The 18,018-nt window shown below is 52.1% G+C and overlaps 1 protein-coding gene across 1 annotated transcript in view; it reads left to right on the forward strand.

Annotated features, from left to right (window-relative positions):
- The window catches only part of MARCHF10 (membrane associated ring-CH-type finger 10), a 112,228-nt gene extending 97,222 nt beyond the window's left edge, over window positions 1-15,006 (forward strand). Inside the window, 3 exon segments of the mRNA XM_030799812.1 lie at window positions 4,269-4,382; window positions 14,858-14,939; window positions 14,942-15,006. Of these exon segments, the coding sequence (XP_030655672.1) occupies window positions 4,269-4,382; window positions 14,858-14,939; window positions 14,942-15,006 (261 nt within the window).
- Window positions 15,007-18,018: the final 3,012 nt, after the last annotated feature.

Here is an 18,018-nt window from a genome sequence, read left to right on the forward strand (position 1 = left end):
CCTACATTTGCTCCTGTGAGCGTTGGCTGTCGCCTGGAAGCTGGACTCACATTGGGTGCTGGTTGGGTGCTCGGTTTTGGGGTGGAGGGCAGAGCTCCTGGATAGAAGCATGCAGCGAGCCAGATAACATTCCAGCCTCCAAAATGGACGAGGTGAAAACAGGTTTAAGGAAAGCTTAAGTCACAGGTTACACACTCAGATACCACAGAGACCAGGCCGACAACAAATGGTGGTAATCTCCTAGGTATCCTGCCATTGGGTGTGGTGGCATTTGTGGCAAAATGGAAAGTGCTCTCCCCAGCTAAAGATGGTCATGCTCTTCTTTTCTACCTTCCTTCTTGCTTCCTTCCATCCAACCAGAGCACATCCACAAGCCAGATTCAGCTTAGCAGCTACCAAGTGCTCACCATTAGTTTAGATCAGTGGTTCTCAAAAATGGGTGGTCCCCAAACCAGGAGCGTTAGCATCATCTGGGAACTTGTTAGAAGTACACATTCTTGCGCCCACTCCAGTCCAGCTGAATCAGAAATGCAGGGAGGAAAGGAGGAGCAGTGAGGCCGGGCACGATGGCTCACACCTGTAATCACAACACTTTGAAAGGCCGAGGCAGGTGGATCATTTGAGGTCAGGAGTTCGAGACCAGCCTGGCCAAATGTGGTGAAACCCCGTCTCTACTAAAAATACAAAAATTAGCTGGGAGTGGTGGCACACACCTGTAATCCCAGCTACTCGGGAGGCTGAGGCGGGAGAATCACTTAAACCTGGGAGGCCGAGGTTGCAGTAAGCCGAGATCACACCGTTGCACTCCAGCCTGGGCAACAGAGTGAGACTCTGACTCAAAAAAAGAGGAGAAGGGGGAGGGCAGGGAAGGGAGGGGAGGGGAGGGGACTGCCTAGCAACTGTGTTTGAGAAGGCCTGCTCAGTATTTCTGATGCATGTTAAACCTGGAGCCACTAGATTCAAAAGTTGTGGCTGAATGGGTCACTGTCTGATCCATCACAGTTATGCATTTTTTTCTCATTGCTTCATCTGTGCATATATATATAAAGCATGCACAGTATACCAGGCACTAGGCCAGGCCCTAGGAGTCAGGAGCAAACAAGACAGATGCAGGTCTTGCCCTCACAGATCTTAACGCCCAGACAATTTACCTGGAATCCTGTCTCTAAATCTTGCCTCTTGTAGGATGTGTTTGTTTTGTGAGATCCCATATATTAGCTCACTTTACTATCATGCTTTGAGGAAACAGGCAGAACAGAGGTTACTTCCCTTCCATTACAAATTGAGTCCCTTTGGCCCTGCACAGTTAAAACTCTGCCTAAAGTCACAGTGTCTGGTGGCCCTACACTGCCCACCTTAGCTGGCAGCGCTTTCCAGGTAAGGTGCACTCCAGGGCCCCCTGCTCACTGAATTGGAACACACCCCTGCCATCCTTGCTCTGCCACACAGGAGAGTCTCAGTGGGCCTCAGGCTGTCATTGCTCTGAAGCACAGGCCTGGCCTGGCTCCATCTCAGCCAGGGACAGATGTCCTCAGACACACGCAGTCACCTAATCACCCTTATAACTAGGAGCACTCTTGAATATATTCGAAGACTTGATAGAACGTTCAGCCAGGCTGTCAGCTTCTTTAAGTGGAATATATTGAGAATTTCCATCAGTAGCAAGTCTCTTGGCCTAAATGAATATTAGCAAAATGGAGAAAACAGCTGGCAGGTGGGCTGAGATCTCCGGAGCCCTTTTGTGCTGTTTCACATGCCTTCTCCTTTTTAATGTCCCTGCCCCCTCCTATTAATGCCACCCCCATTCCCTTCAGTCTGGCACACAAAGGGAACTCCATGTGGGAGTCAAAGTGTGATGTGATTGGGACAAGGAAGGAGTGGATGGGCCGTAGCCCCAGTAAGCCCTGCTCCAAAACCTCATTCATTTGGCCCTGGCCAGCCAAGTGCGATGGAACTCTTTGAGTTAACAAATCCCTCCCACTTGTAGCTCAGGAGTATAAAGGCTGATTCGGAGTTGACTATCACATGCCTGCTCTGATTGGTGGGCTGAGCCCCTTTGTCGAACATCACCAGCTCTGCAAAGGGCGCACATAAAGGAAACGAGCCGGCGAGATTGATGGTGCCGTGTGACAGGTTCCCTCCCACAGACCAGAGAAGGGACACAATCTGCTAGAAGTGACTTTTCAAATTATCTGCAGAAAACATTAGTGGATATTCTCCCATCTGCATGCCTCTGGGCCTTATTGAGTCATAAAAAGTAAATGATTTCCCTGAATGCTTTGACAAACCTGATAGTTCCAAGCCATTTTCTAGCTGATTGATTTGTCATTATGCATCCCGGTGTCTCGAGCATAAAAGCTGGCTGGCAAAGAGCACTGGTGAGAGAACCACTGGCAGCTTTTGCAGGAGGAAGCTGGGGACGAGGTAAACAAATAAGGGCTAAGGCTTTGTTGGTGAGGAGGAGCTAAAAGCCAGGTGAGGAAGGCTTCTCAGAAGAGGTGGTTGGCGAGACAGTAGGAGGCAGGCACAGACTCACGGGGAGGGCAGGAGGAGGCAATTAAAACAGAAAAAGTGGCTAGGCAGGGCTCATGCCTATAATCCCAGCAATTTGGGAGGCCAAGGCAGGTGGATCACCTGAGGTCAGGAGTTCGAGACCAGCCTGGCCAACATGATGAAACCCCATCTCTACTAAAAATACAAAAATTAGCTGGGCGTGGTGGTGCACACCTGTAATCCCAGCTACTCGGGAGGCTGAGGCAGGAGAATTGCTCGAACCTGGGAGGCGGAGGTTGCAGTGAGCCGAGATCACGCCATTGCACTCTAGCCTGGGCAAGACTGTGTCTGTCTCAAAAATAAAATAAAATAAATAAAACAGAAATAGTGAAAACAAGCAACTTGTTCTCTGCTCACTCTAGGCCAAGGTCAGCAGAGCAGAAAAAACACGACCAAAGGCTAAAAATAGGAGGTTAACTGCTAAGGACAGAGGACTGGGGCCTTTGAAGATGGATCTGTAGAATGGTGGAGAGGCCTGCAGCAGTGATCTCAGGGCCAGCTGTCACCAAGATCCAGAGTTGGCCCCGATTCAGAAGGAAGAGCATATCAATCCTTGCTCAACTTCTGTGCCTTTTCTGGCAGCTGCTTCGTCCTGGGAGAGGTGGGTTCTGTGCCAGCCTCCTGAGCTGCCCTGGATCTCATGAGAACGGGAAGATGTGGCACCCGCGCTGCTGCAGGAAGAAGGCAGATGAGACACTGAGTGTTCACTGTGTCATTCATGCCCACACATCGTTATCCTGGGCTGACAGAGTCAAAGTTGCAACCTTTCCCAAGGGTGACGGAAGGGGCCATGCCCTCTGCTGGGGACTCTAGTCCCCGGGGGCTGGGTGGCTTTGTGAACACTGCCTGGCCCATCCCAACATCCCCACTCCAGGGAAAGATGGGGACTGAAAGGGCCTTCCCCTCCTTCCCCTATAGAGGGATAGGAGTAGTTGTTACTAATACCACTGATTTATGGAAGGTCTGTGAAAGGTCTAGAGTGAGCACAGCCACTCTTGGCAGCAAAGCCCAAGTGCTGAGGACAGAGAAGCGCCACGGCCAGCCAGACCATCACATCCTCCCTGTGTAGCGCCTGTTCTGAGCACCAGTGAGAAAAAAAACACAGCCCACTCCTCAAGAAAAAGCGGAAACATTAACAAGTGCAAAAGGTGGTATGCAAGATCAAGACGAATGCTCAGGGACTGGGGAACGAAGGAATGATGGAGGCAAATGAGGCTCCTCAGGAAGCCTTTCACAAGGGGACATCTGTGACTGCTGAGAACGTTACGGACAAGGCCTGGTGCATCTCTCTTGTAGCACTCGACACATCCAGCTTGTGCTGGAGCTGTTTACGGATGAATCTCTCTCCCACACCAGGTGATGGGTTCCCAGCAGGGAGTTCTGAGGCTTTTAGCCCTGTGTTCCCTACAACATCCAGCTCAAGGCTTTGCATATTTAACTGCTCAATAAATGTGGAATGGGATTGAGCCTGGAAAATGGAAATTTCTCAGAGCATCCTCCTCTAGATAGTAAAAAATCCCAGGGGAGTGGCTGCCCTGGCCTCTATCCTGGACCTCCTCCTGCTCTGTCTTCTGGTCCCCAAGAGCAGGCCTTGCCTTGGAGCTTGCGCTCTTGTCCCAGTTCTTGTCACCTCTTAGCGTTGTTACCCTGCATCCCACAATTTAGACCATGACTATTTTATGGATGAGCTGAAGAGCTTTCTTTTCCATTTGTAGGCACAAAACGAGCTGATGAATTCAGGCTTGTACCTGGTGCTGCTGCTTCACCTTTATGAGCAGAGATTTGCAGAACTCATGAGGCTCAACCACAACCAGGTGGAAAGAGAGAGGGTAAGTCTGGCTGTGACCCAGAGCTGTCCGGTGGCAGCCCTGAAAACCTGCAATGCTGCTTATTGGATGTGCAAGCTGTTGAGGTCCTCACGGTCGCTTGGGAGGATATGGGACTGTCATTGTTAGGACTAAGATTTAGCAGCTGCTAAGTGTATACACGGTGACCCTCTGGCTGAAAAGTAAGTGATGATCACATAATTGCTTATTACCAAACATGAGTAGTAATTAAATGGTCATCAATGGTCATAGAACTGAATGAGCCTCTAGGATATTTGCCCCCCAGAAATAGAGGACAGCAAGGATGCAGGGGCTGGTTGTGTATTATGTGTGGGCACCCAAACATGGAGGACCTGCAAAAAAGAGGAACCTGGCTGGGTGTGATGGCTCATGCCTGTAATCCCAGCACTTTGGGAGGCCGAGGCTAGAGGATTATTTGAGGCCAGGAATTTGAGACCAGCCTGGGCAACACAGCGAGACCCCATCTCTACAAAAATGAAAATAAAAAAAAAAAAAAAAAGGAAAGAAAAAGAGGAACCTTCCCCACAAGAGACTGCCTGGGCCCCCAGGACATGCTATGCCAGCATATGTACCTGTTGAAAGAGACAGGCTGCCAAGAAACCAAGATGATGATGGTGGCACCATTTGTCAGAGAAGACAATATGTTTACCAGGAGTGATCATCTGTGGCTGCACTTCCTTCAGCAGAACTGGGGCTCTCTAGGAGGCCCCATGGTGTGGAGGGAGAAGCCTAGTCCTCCTCCTAACTGGAGCCTGGCCTTAACAAAGTCAATCCAAATGAGGGAGTTGGACGGGTCCACCTCTGCAGTGTCTTAGTACACTTGGTCATTGTCAAATCAGCACCTTATGCCCCAAGGGACTTCCTTCTTTGTCAAATGCCTCTCTGTGCCTGGCCAGGCAGGGGCACTATGAGGACAGGTTACTGCCCTTACCCCTAAGGTCATGCCAGGGGCTGGTCTGCTGGCAGTGTTTTGGATCCCAGGACACCTCTTGAGGCTTGGCTCTTGACCTTGAGGCTTGGCTCTTGACCTCTGCTTGTGTCAGAAGGTCATGACTGGAAAGTGAGCCAGTGTGGCAGTAGACAAGCCACTGATGGTGCCACGAGGCAGTTTTAATGACACTGCCACCCCATCTTGTACACCTTTCCTTCTCTTCATTTTCTTCTCTCCTCTCTTCCTCTCTCTCTCACTTTCTCCTCAGTCACTTCACATGGACAAGAGACACCTGCCATATGTAATTCCACATGTAATTCCTTACATGGCTGCAGACCTGTAAGACCATGGGCTGTTTCCATCCATTTAGAGCCATCCCTATTTAAAATGCTAGGGCCGGGAGCAGTGGCTCACGCCTATAACCCCAGCACTTTGGGAGGTCGAGCTGGGCGGATCACTTGAGGTCAGGAATTTGAGACCAACCTGGCCAACATGGTGAAACCCTGTCTCTACTAAAATTACAAAAAAATTAGCCGGGTGTGGTGGCACATGCCCGTAATCCCAGCTACTCGGGAGGTTGAGGCAGGAGAATCGCTGGAACCCAGAAGACAGAGGTTGCAGTGAGCTGAGATTGTGCCACTGTACTCCAGCCTGGGTGACAGAATGAGACTCCGTCTCAAAAAAAAAAAAAAAAAAAAAAAATGCTGGGTTCAAACTGTTAGTCATAAGAAACCTAGATTTTCTTTTTTTCTGGCTTACATTCTCTCCTTAGACCCTGAGCTCTCAATTAAGAAAACAGGCTGGGGCTCTGCCAAGATACCTCCTCAAGAGTCTCACCCTCCTTTTGACCCAAGCCTGTCCTTCCTAAACTCTTCCATGGTTTTAATGCTGACATAAATTTCTCAGAGAAATACATTTTTTAAAAAAGAAAAGTACTAGAAGCAGGAAATGATCCTTTGTTAACATTTCTGTAACCTTATTTTCATGATTCCACATCTTTTTAATGAACTTTTTATTGCACATTGAACTTCAAAGCATCCAGGGTTGATATAGGTTACAGATGGCCCCAAGAGCAGTGAGCCAATGCAAGCAACATTAGCCACCAGACTTGCAAAGCAAACATGACAAACGACAAACAGTACAACCCAACGGATGAAGACCAAAGCCCTAAAGCACCCTCTCTAAAGAAACTTCCAGTAAATCTGTCCTGGACTAGGAAGAAGTTGCACCAGGAGCAAGCTGGGAACCAGAGCAAAAAGCAGCAGGAGGGACCAGGGACACTCTTCTGTCACCACAAGCTCACACTGAATTGGAGAAACCCTGAAATTGATCTCGCCCACTTAGACCACTGAGCAGTAACAGGTACAGATAACCAGTTAAGAGGCACCCAGGCCAGGTGCCGCTGACGCTGCAGGGAGGCTGATGCTGCCGGGAGCCATGATTGTGCCACCGCACTCCAGCCTGGGTGACAGAGCGAGACCCTGTTTAAAAAAAAAAAAAAGGGCACCCAAATGACAGTAGGAAACCAACTGGCTCTTGTTAAATTCACACTTCTTGATTTGCGTCTCAGAAATTTCTTGTAGAAAACACTCAGAATCTGATGGTAACATTTAGCAAAAGAGAGGCACTAAGTTAGGAGAGAAGCCCTCCTTCCCTCTCCTTTATCTACCAGAACTGGAGAACTCACTCACATTGTGTTTCTTGGTTGTGCCTCATTAAGAGACCCAGTGACGGATGCCTGGGTTTTTTTTGTTTTATTTTTTTGAGACAAGAGTCTTGCTCTGTCGCCCAGGCTGGAGTGCAGTGGCGCAATCTCAGCTCACTGCAACCTCTGCCTCCCGGGTTCCAGTGATTCTCCTGCCTCAGCCTCCTGAGTAGCTGGGATTATCGGTGTGCACCACCATGCCCAGCTAATCTGTGTATTTTTAGTAGAGGCAGGGTTTCGCCATGTTGGTCAGGCTGGTCTCGAACTCCTGGCCTCAGGTGATCCACCTGCCTTGGCCTCCCAAAGTGCTGGGATTACAGGTGTGAGCCCCCACGCCTGGCTGACAAATGCCTGTTAATGGTGGTGATCATTTCTCATCCATTCATGCACTGCCCTGTACCAGGTGTGGAGATGAGGATCAGGGAAAGAAGCTACTAGACACTAGACATGACGCCATGATGTCCCTTTCCATAAAGAGCTTGTGAAGGAGTTGAAAGAGGAGACACATATTTATAAAACCAGGAAATAACTGGAAAGTAGCACCTGCGCAAGAGAACTAGTGGACCCACTGAATTCCTACAGGCTGTGAAATTGACGACATAAGCTCTTCCTTGGCTGGGGCTTCCTGGGGTTTCCTGTAATCCCATAAACAATTGGTCTCCTCAGTGAAGTTGTGAGCTATTTGAATGCAAAGCCAGGCCTTCTGTGCCGGTCTCTTATGATGCTGGGCACACAGTGAGTTACATCTGACTGCTGACCATGTCTCTGGCACTATGGATGCCAGGAACATTGAGTGTTTACAGACGTCCCAAATGATTTTGCCAGATAAGCAAGTGGCCCGCATGGGTTGGGGGCACTCATTAACAACTTGGGCACAGGAACCTTTATCTCTTTTATATCTCACAGGCCTCCAGTGCCTAGAAAATGCCTAGTACCTAATAGGTGCTTAGTAACGTTCTGATGCACAGTCAACTACTGAATCAAAACCTACTTTTTGGCCGGGCGCGGTGGCTCACGCCTTTAATCCCAGCACTTTGGGAGGCCGAGACAGGCGGATCACAAGGTCAGGAGATGGAGACCATCCTGGCTAACATGGTGAAGCCCCATCTCTACCAAAAATACAAAAATTAACGGGCGTGGTGGCGTGTGCCTGTAGCCCCAGCTGCTGGGGAGGCTGAGGCAGGAGAATGGCGTGAACCTGGGAGGCAGAGCTTGTAGTGAGCCGAGACTGTGCCACTGCACTCCAGCCTAGGAGTGGACTCAGACTCCGTTTCAAAAAGAAAAAAAAAAAAAAAAGAACCTACTTTTTCCAGGAGGCGAGTCCTGAGTTATGTTTTGGAGAAAGTGATAGTACAAAATTTGCAGAGAGAACAATATTCTAGGTAAAGGAATACTTCCAAGTTCAACATATATTTATTTACTCAAAGATTTTCTTTCTCTTTTTGAGACAGGGTCTCACTCTGTTGCCCAGGCTGGAGTGCACTGGTGGGATGACAGCTCATTGCAGCCTTGAATGCCTGCGCTCGAGTGATCCTCCCACCTCAGCCTCCTGAGGAGCTGGGATGCGTCCACCACTACGCCTGGCTAATTTTTTATTTTTTGTAGAGATGGGGTCTTGCTAGTTTACCAAAGCTGGTCTTGAATTCCTGGTCTCAAGAAATCCTCCCACCTCAGCTGCTATTCAAAGACTTTCTGCGAACCTACTACATACTAGCCTCTAAACTAGATTCTGGGAATATAAAGATGATTAAGATACTCCTTTCCTAGAAGAGACTCAGAGTCTAAGGAGAGAACACACATGTAACCAAGAGTATCCACAAATGTGCCTGTGTTGTAAGAGAAGGTTGGGTCAGATGTGGGGAACACAGAGCAGTTGGATGAAATGGGGCGCTGCCATTCTCGCCCCTCCTTCCGCCCCTCCTCTAGGACAGACCTCCAGCCAGGCTTTTCGCGGACACATGCCAATGCTTCTGAGGCCTCGCTTTTCATCCAATCAGATTGTGCCCTTTGCAGTCAGTGTTCCCACTTCTTTGGGAGCCTGGTGGCAAACCTGTTTCATTATTGCTCTCATCAATGAATCCACCATGGGGATGATGTTGACCCAGAATCCTGGAGGGTCTGGCAGATAGGCAAGGGTAGTCGTGATGGGAGAGAGTATTCCATGCTGAGGGAAATGGAAATGCACAGAGACGTGGAAAGACCTGCATGTTTGGGGAAAGTCAGGGAGGTGTGTGGCCAGGGAGGGCAGAGAATGAGCCTAAGGTGCAGGCAGGGAGCGGGGCGGGAAGGGTTTGTGAGCGGCTCTGGAGGCCATGGAACAGTTTCCAGCCTGGGATTGGCAGGCCAGGAGATGTGGGTTTTGGGAGAAGAACTTGGGCAGCCACATTGGAGGGGAAAGAAACTAGCTGGGAGGCTGCTGCAATGGCACAGGGTAATAAGGGGGCCCGCATGGGAGCATCGGACATGGGAAGGACAGGGGTGGGTCTGGGGTGAGGGACAGGCTGGCGGAAGCACTGAATGCTCACCTCTGCAAGTGGCCGGCAGGAAGCTGGCCTTTCCTCCCGTCGGGGAGCATCTCCAGAGAAGACAGGACCCACCAACCTCACTTTACCCCACCGTTGAGGTGAAGCTAAATGGCCTTGCCTTCCCTCTCCTCCTTCCCTTTCAGCCCCCACACGGAGCACTCCATCTGTCAGGGCCTGGTCCCCCATCCCCCGTGTCCTGGCTTCCTCCCAGCCCAGGTCTTGTCTCTATCTGATTATTACAGCGATCTCCTGGAGCAAGGACCCTCCTCTGTCTTCTGCTCCAAGTGTGCTGTTAATGGTGGAAAACTTCAGGCTAGGTGCAGGGGAAGGGAGCCCAGGGGCTGGCCGGAGGAGCAGGTAGGACTAGAAGCCATTCTCAAATCCCCGTTGGTTCATTCACGTGTGAGACTGGATGGACTGCAGCTACCCCTGTCCCCACCCACATCATTTCTACAAAACCAAAAGCTCAAATCCCCGCTGGTTCATTCACATGTGAGACTGGATGGACTGCGGCTACCCCCGTCCCCATCCACATCATTTCTACAAAACCAAAAGCTCTTCCCTCCAAGGACCAGATCAACCCAAAATATGGGAAGCCCAGGTTTGGTCCAGTTACAAAAACTTCCCACTCACCAAGATGCAGTTTCCTGATGGAACAAGAGTTGGTGAGATAGATAGGATCAGCTGGCACAGAATCTAGAGGCAGGTGGAGGTTATCTTGGGAGCCCAGAGAAAACGGAGGCAGTGGCTAGCCCAGTCCTGATGCATAATTTACCAGGTAACCAGGACCTGCTACTCTAGATGAAATTCCATCCTTCCCCTGCCCTCCCTCTCCTTGGGCACAGAAACGGTCCCAGGGATTAAAGCTGCCTCCACACTGGCCAGGCAGTTGCCCCAGTAACAGTGTCCAGCACCCCTTGTTTTGTCCCCCAGCCTGTCACAAAGCCCCTCTTCTTCCTGGGGAAGAGCACCAGGCCCTCTGCACCGGAGCCCACATCCTTGCAGCCTGGCACAATGGGCTCCCACGGAGTACACAGTGTTTCTTATTGTGGCATAAAATGCCATAAAGTCAGAACAAAGAGCGAGCCCAGGGCCTTGATGGGTCTGCTGCTTCCTGCCGGGCAGAGAATACAAGTGATTGTTTCAAAGCCAGTGGTGAGGCAAGTGGCCAATTAGCACGGCCTTCACCCCCACAGCCTGTAAATGTGATTCGGACCATCAGAATGGGATTCTGCTATTCAGATCAATTGCTCAAAGGAAGCAAGTCTGTTCTCGCTGCCAAATTTAGAAGCCCGAGACAGCAAAGGTGACCCAGGTTATGGCTGCAGCTCTCGTTAGGAGGAGGCTGAGCCCTGCCAATGCTTAGCACTCACCCAGCCCTCAGCACCTCTGCCCATTTTCCTGCCCCTTTAAGGTGGTGTAAGGGATTCCTAGAACGTTCCTGCAACTAGGAGGTTATACATCTGTTCACAATTGTATTGGAAAAAACAATTCATTTCTCGTTGTCTTCTCTCTTGTAGTTGTCAAGAAATTACCCACAACCCAGAACAGAGGCAAATGAAAGTAGGTTTTGGGGGGCCAGTCCTGCCATTTTGAGGGTGTTTGCTAAATTCCTCTTTTTCTGTGACTGTGTGGAACCTAATGCCATGGAAGGAAGGAATGACCACCACCCAGAGGCAAAAATAACCCCACAAAGCTTGGGAAAGTCAGCCGCAGCAAACAATCAGGAAGGCGAGGCCAAGTTCACTGGCTGCAGAGCAGAGAAGAATTTTAATTCGTCCTGAATGCAAGGAAAAACGCCAACAAAGGGAAGAGGTTATCAAACGGCATGAGATAAGATTTGTTCCTTTTCCTTGCTGGGATTCTCCAGCGTCCAGCACTTGGAGAGTTTGGGGGCTGGTTTTTTTACTGCCAGGATTCCTCTGGGAAAACCCTCCCCAAGCCCTGGCAGGGGCTGTCTGGCCCTTACCTGAAGGGACCACATTCACTCATAAGCTAGTGGCCTTGGTGGATTTTGGGTCTGCTGAATTCAGACGTTGAACAAAGCAAACAGGTCTCCCGAGAAAGGACCCTCAAAGCGGGCAAGACGGCTCTCTGCAAACAGGTTCGAGAAAAGTCTTCTGCCTGTTCCTATTTCCACTTAAAAAAAAAAAAAAACCGACTGGAGAAAAACGTGCTTAATAAAGCAGGCGGGCTCGAAGTCATCAGGAGGCAGAATCAACACAGCAGTGAATCCAGGGGCGTGTGACAACTGGGTCCCCAGAGATTCTTCTGGGGGAAAATTTCACAACTGCCTGTCCCAAAAGCCGTTAGAACAGTGGTTCCGACATGGGCTTTGCCATCAGAATCACCCGGGAACTCGCCAAAAACTCGGATTCCTGGGCCCCGCCCAGAGATTCCGCTTCAGGCGATGGGGTGGGGCCCTGGAATCGTGTTCACACGGGACCCAGGTGGTCCTGACACAGCCGACCGCGGGGGTGCTTTTGAGAACCCCCAGTAGTCCTGCCTGGAAGGCGCAAACCAGCTCAAAGCTGCTCGGGGTGGGGCCCGGATTACGACCCTAGAGAAGCCAATTTATTATTCCGGGCACGCAGCCCTGCGAAGCCCAACTGACCATTTTCAGAGACCCGGGGAGGGCCCTGCCTTCCGCTCACAAAAGGAGCCCGGGAGTCCCAGCCTGGGCGCAACCGCGGGGTCCGGCCGATCCCAGTACCCCCTCGCGCGGCCACCCCCGACCCCGGCCTCGTCCCCCGGGCCTCCAGCCTCTGCAGCCGAGAAGGGCGCTGCGAGGTCTTTAAAAGACCTTTGTGTCGCGGGCGCACGCCGCACCTCCGGGGAAAACGCCCTGCGCCTCGGCCCCGCGGCTCCCCGCCGCCGCCCGCCCCGCGCGTCCCAGACTCGGCCGCGGCGAGGGCCTCCCGCTCCGGAAGGGGCGCGACGGGGAGCCCAGCCTGGTCGCTGCGGCCCCGCGCTCCGTCCAGCAGCGGCCGGGAGGACAGGGCAGGATCCCGGCGCCGCGCCCAGGGGCCCCCTCCCCAGCCCCGCCCCGGAGACGCCTCGCTCTTCCCGGTCCGGGGAAACCTGCGGCGGCCGGGCGCGCCCGCGTGGCTTCCGCTGGGCAGGGGCGACCCCTAGTGCCCAGGGCGGGCCGCGCCGAGCAGGACCGAGCCTTTCCCCGCACACCCTGGAGTCTGGGCTTGGAGCACCCTGGCCTCGAGCCCGGGCCCCAGGGAAGAGCGACGTCTCCGGAGGGCAGAAGAACATCCCTAGGGTGGTGCTCCAAAAAGAGTCTCCACGGGAGGCAGGGAACCTGCTGCCCTTCCGTGCTGCTCCGAGGCAAATGGTCCCACAGAGGGAGCGACCCCCAACTCATTTGCCATCCTTCCTCTGGGAACTGGGACCCGCTAGAGGATCCACTCTATCACCACCCCTCCCCCGCCGCTCTCGGCCCCAAGGTGGAGACAGCCAGTTCTCCCCTGGAGGCCCAGGCCCTCTCCACCTGCCCCCAGCTCTGCACACACCCCGGACACGAGTGAGCACAGCCGAGGCCAAGGAGAACCCAGCACAAAGGGACCATCCTCGGGTGCTGACCAGTCGCAGCCCTGGCCTGGCTTCCCGCCAGAGCCATTCTCAAGACAAGAGCCAGGGTAGCCAGTGGCAGAGCCATGGGCACCCAGCCTCCCCCATAGGCCACACTCCCTTGGTCCCCTGGCATCCTGGCATGACTCGCCTGGTTGGCAGCACTTTGTTAATATGGGTTGCCAGAGGTGAGTCACAGCTGCGACCTGCTGCCCTAGCTCGGTTCAGGTACGCAGGAGGAAAAGAGGCAAAACATCAGGGCACACCAGGTAGCACAGAGAGGTGCCAGCCTCTCTGTGGCTCTGTGGTGCCCATGCCAGCCTGCTGACCAGGCCCCCCCTCCCCTGCACGTGAGAACCAAAGCCTCACACAAATGCCACAAGTGAAACCGAGGTTAGGGCAGCTGGGGAGAGTCTCTGGGTGCGCGCAGGAGCCAGCACCAGGACAGCTGCTTCCCAGTGGCACAAATAACTTCCCAGTGTCACCAAGACAAGGGGGGTTGGGGGGCGGTGGTGGGGGCAATACCTCCTGCAGATATGCAAACAGATGAGGATGGGGGCAGGAACAGGGGCGGGCGTGAGTGCCCTTGGCCAAAGGCTGGGCCAGAGCGCCTCCCCAAACACCCAGTCAAGGCTACTGGCTTTTGCAGAAGGCGCAGAATGAACGAGGGGATGGGGGCAGCACAGGGGCTGGGGCTTCCTTGGGTAGAACTGAGAGGGTGAGAGGGTCCAGGTAGGATTGAGGGGATGTCAGTTGCTCCTGCTCTGTGCGACAGTTTCTTCCACAACAGGCAGAAACTTCCTTTTCTTTTTCTTTTTGAGATGGAGTCTCGCTCTGTTGCCCAGGCTAAAGTGTGGTGGCGCAATCTCCGCTCACTGCAACCTCTGCCTCCCAAGTTCAAGCGATTCTCCTGCCTCAGCCTCCCAAGCAGCTGGAATTACAGACACCCGCCACCACCCCAGGCTAACTTTTTGTATTTTAAGTAGAGATGGGGTTTTGCTATGTTGGCCCGGCTGGTCTCAAACTCCTGATCTCAAGTGATTCGCTCGCCTCGGCCTTCCAAAGCGCTGGGATTACAGGCGTAAGCCACCGCGCCCAGCCTAAACTGTTTCTAAATTGTCAGGGAGCATTCACTCAAGCCAAGGGGGAAAGAAACATATTGAGATAAGAGTTTCCCCCAAGAATAAAGGAGACCACCCCCCACCACCCCCCACCAACTCCACCTCCTCCACTTGGACCACACTGCCTCCCAGTGCCTCTTGCTCTCCCTCCCTTTCCCCCTCCTATGACTTGTCCCTCTGCGTCCAGCCATTGATTTCTGAAAAACTCCTGAAACACCTGTGTCCGTTCCCCCTCCCCTGCCAAATTAGGAAGCGGGGGTTCAAGTGGGGCCTTACCCTGAGAGGAAGCAATGGCCCCCACAGCTATTCAGCCTGAAAACAAGTGCTGCACCAGGCTATGTGGGGACATGGAGATGACCAAGATGCTGTCTTTGGGGGAAGCTGGTGTGGCTGAAACCCCAATGGGGCAGTCTGTGGATTCCCTGGCCCCAGACTGCAGGTCTCTGTTCCCCACACTGTTCCAGGCACTGTGGCCATGTGGGTGGCTGGGCCTCAGGGCTGGGGTGGGAGAAGATGAAGCAGCAGTGCCATGCCCCCTGTGACAGACCCACACTCTGCTGCAGCCCTCCAGCCTGAAACATCTTCTTGCCTTCCAGATTCGGAGCTGGGAGATGGAAATGAAGGCAGCATTTCTCAAAGCCGGGTCGTCTAGCAAGGAAACCAACTGTGGAGCTCGGAGAGACCTCTCCCGCCAGCCCTTCTTTCTACATCCCCAGGTGCCTCCCTCCCTCCTCCTCATTACTGAAACTGAAACCAAAGCATTCACAGTTAGCATTTTCACCTTGTGCCACTCTCTTTTGGGGTCTGGCTTGAGCATCTATGGGCAGCCACAGCAACCAGTCTAGTCCCAGACAGCACAGGTCAAGCAGCCTGGGACTGTGGAGCCCCTGGCAGGCTGGCCTGGTGCTGCCCCCTTAGTCCAGAAGCCCAAGAGGACCCGGAAGCCCTGCCAGGTCCAGTGGCCTGGGGTCCCACTGCTGAGGGCACCTGCCAGGCCTCACTCCACCCTGAATGGACTTGAGCCATGTATTCATTCAGTAAACTGACTTTATTCTCCCAGCTTCGTTCATGTTTATTTCACTTGCCTTGGTCAGAGGCCGACGGTCTCAAGCTGGAGGGAGAGGGAAGCACATCTCACAGCCCCCACCTCGCCTCTACTTCTCCCTTGCTCCCACCATCACTGGGGATACTACATCCTGGGCCCCCATGGGCTGGGGCAGGCTGGATGGTTGTTGCCCCTGTAGGCACCCACTTAGGGCCCAGCTGGGGTGTGGACTCCACACTTTTTTTCCTGATTGCATCTTAGGGCCCAAAGACCAAGTCAGGACTTGGGGTGGAAGGTCAGAGGGTTAGTGAGAAAATTGTGTGTGCATGAGTGTGTTTGAGTACGTGTGTGTGTGTGTGTGAGAGAGAGAGAGAAACAAAGTTAAGCCAAAAAATAATAAAAGGGCTGGACATGGTGGCTCACACCTGTAATCCTAGCACTTTGTGAAGCCGAGGAGGATGGATCACTTGAAGTCAGGAATTGGAGGCCAGCCTGGCCAATATGGCAAAACCCTGTCTCTACTAAAAATACCAAAAAAAAAAAAAATTAGCTGGGCGTGGGTCCCAGCTACTTGGGAGGCTGAGGCATGAGAATCGCTTGAACCCGTGCAGTGAGCTGAGATCGCGCCACTGCACTCCAGCCTGAGCAACAAAGAGAGACTCCATCTCAAAAATAAATAATAAATAAATAAATAAATAATAATAAAAGCGCCAGGTATGGTGGCTCATGCCTGTAATCTCAGCACTTTGGGAGCCCAGAAGTTTGAAATCAGCCTGGGCCATAGCGAGACCCTGTCTCTACAAAAAAATAAAAAAATTAGCCATGTATAGTGGCATACCCTCGTGGGCCCAGCTACTTGGGAGGCTGAGGTAGGAGGATCGCACGAGCCTAGGGGGTCAAGGTTGCAGTAAGCCATGATCACACCACTGCACTGCAGCCTTGTAGACAGGGCTACAAGACCCTGTCTCAAATAATAATAATAATAAAAGATGGAGGAGACAAACTATGGTACATGCAGAAACGTTACGCTAAGTGAGAGAAGCCAGCCACCAAACACTACACAGTATATGATTCATTTTATACAGTTTCTAGAAAAGGCAAAACTAGAGAGACAGCAAGCAGATCAGTAGTTGCTGGGGGCTGGGAAAGGAGCAGGGATTGACTGCAAATAGGGTCCAGGGGACTTTTGGGGGTGAGTGAGGTGTTATAAAGCTGCTTTGTGGCAATATTTACACAACCGGATAAATTTGCTAAAGCTCATTGCCTCTACAGATCGTCTAAAAAATGGAGGGAGGGACAGAAAAAGGGCAGAGGGAGGAGGATGAGAGAGAAAGATGAAATGAGGAGGCGGCACGTCTCCCCCCTGCCTTTAAGACTTCTCAGACCAGGAGAGGCCCCTGCTTTCCCGACCCACCATCTCCTGGGGGTCTCAAAGGATGGGATTTTGCTGCAAAGGGGTGCCCTGAGCTGAATTAAGGAGTCAATAAGGTTTTAGGAAGGCTAGGCTTGACTCACCTTAAAATCTGGTCCCACTCTTCCGATATGTTCCAGTTAAAGTGATGCAACTCTTGAAAACCAGTAGGTTCGCCGGGCACAGTGGCTCACGCCTGTAATCCCAGCACTGGGAGGCGGAGGCTGGTGGATCACCTGGGGTGGGGAGTTCGAGACCAGCCTGACCAGCATGGCAAAAGCCCAATGCTACGAAATACAAAAAGAATTATCCAGGCATGGTGGCACATGCCTGTAAACCCAGCTACTTGGGAGGCTGAGGCAGGAGAATTGCTTGAACCCAGGAGGCGGAGGTTGCAGTGAGCCGAGATTGTGCCATTGCACTCCAGCTTGGGCAACACAGCGAAACTCCGTCTCAAAAAAAAGAAAACCAGTAGTAGGTTCAACCAGGCAGCCTAGACCCAAGATCAAAGTTAAGAGCCATTCGAGTTGAAAATATCTCCATGATCTAAATAAAATTCCTAAAACCTCAAGTTCCTCCACTCACAAACATGGCCTCAAGCTCTATGAGAAAATGAGCCTTTTGAACTGAACTTTAAGGTTGACTAAAGATTTGTCCAGGATCCAGTACTGAGGAATGTATAAGAAGGGACAGTGCACATCTAAAAATAAGTTTTGTAGAGAGCGGAATGGAATTTGAGGTGGCTGTGTAAACATCCTGACACCTCACATCCACACAGTAGGATGTGACAGTGTTTGAGGCAGCTGAGGAGACCATCACAGGTTTACATCAGAATTTCATTAGGTTTTTGAAAACTGTACTCTTTTTTTTTTTTTTTTTTTTTTTTTGAGATGCAGTCTTGCTCTGTCACCAGGCTGGAGTGCAGTGGCATGGTCTCAGCTCACTGCAACCTCTGTCTCCTGGGTTCGAGCGATTCTCGTGCCTCAGCCTCCCGAGTAGCTGGGATTACAGGCATTCGCCACCATACCCAGCTAATTTTTGTGTTTTCAGTAGAGACGGGGTTTCACCATGTTGGCCAGGATGGTCTCGATCTCCTGACCTCATGATCCGCCCTCCTCGGCCTCCCAAAGTGCTGGGATTATAGGCGTGAGCCACAGCGCCCGGCCAAAACTGTACTCTCTCTACAGAAAAGTGTTTCCGGGATTTACCCAATGAGGAATGCTTCCCATGAGGTCTAGGGTGGGGTAGACGTTGAGGAGCTGGTGACTACCCACACTATCAATTTGATTTCCTGGCAGGAG

The sequence above is a fragment of the Nomascus leucogenys genome, chromosome 19, assembly GCF_006542625.1.
Source record: "Nomascus leucogenys isolate Asia chromosome 19, Asia_NLE_v1, whole genome shotgun sequence".
Classification (NCBI taxonomy): Eukaryota; Metazoa; Chordata; class Mammalia; order Primates; family Hylobatidae; genus Nomascus; species Nomascus leucogenys.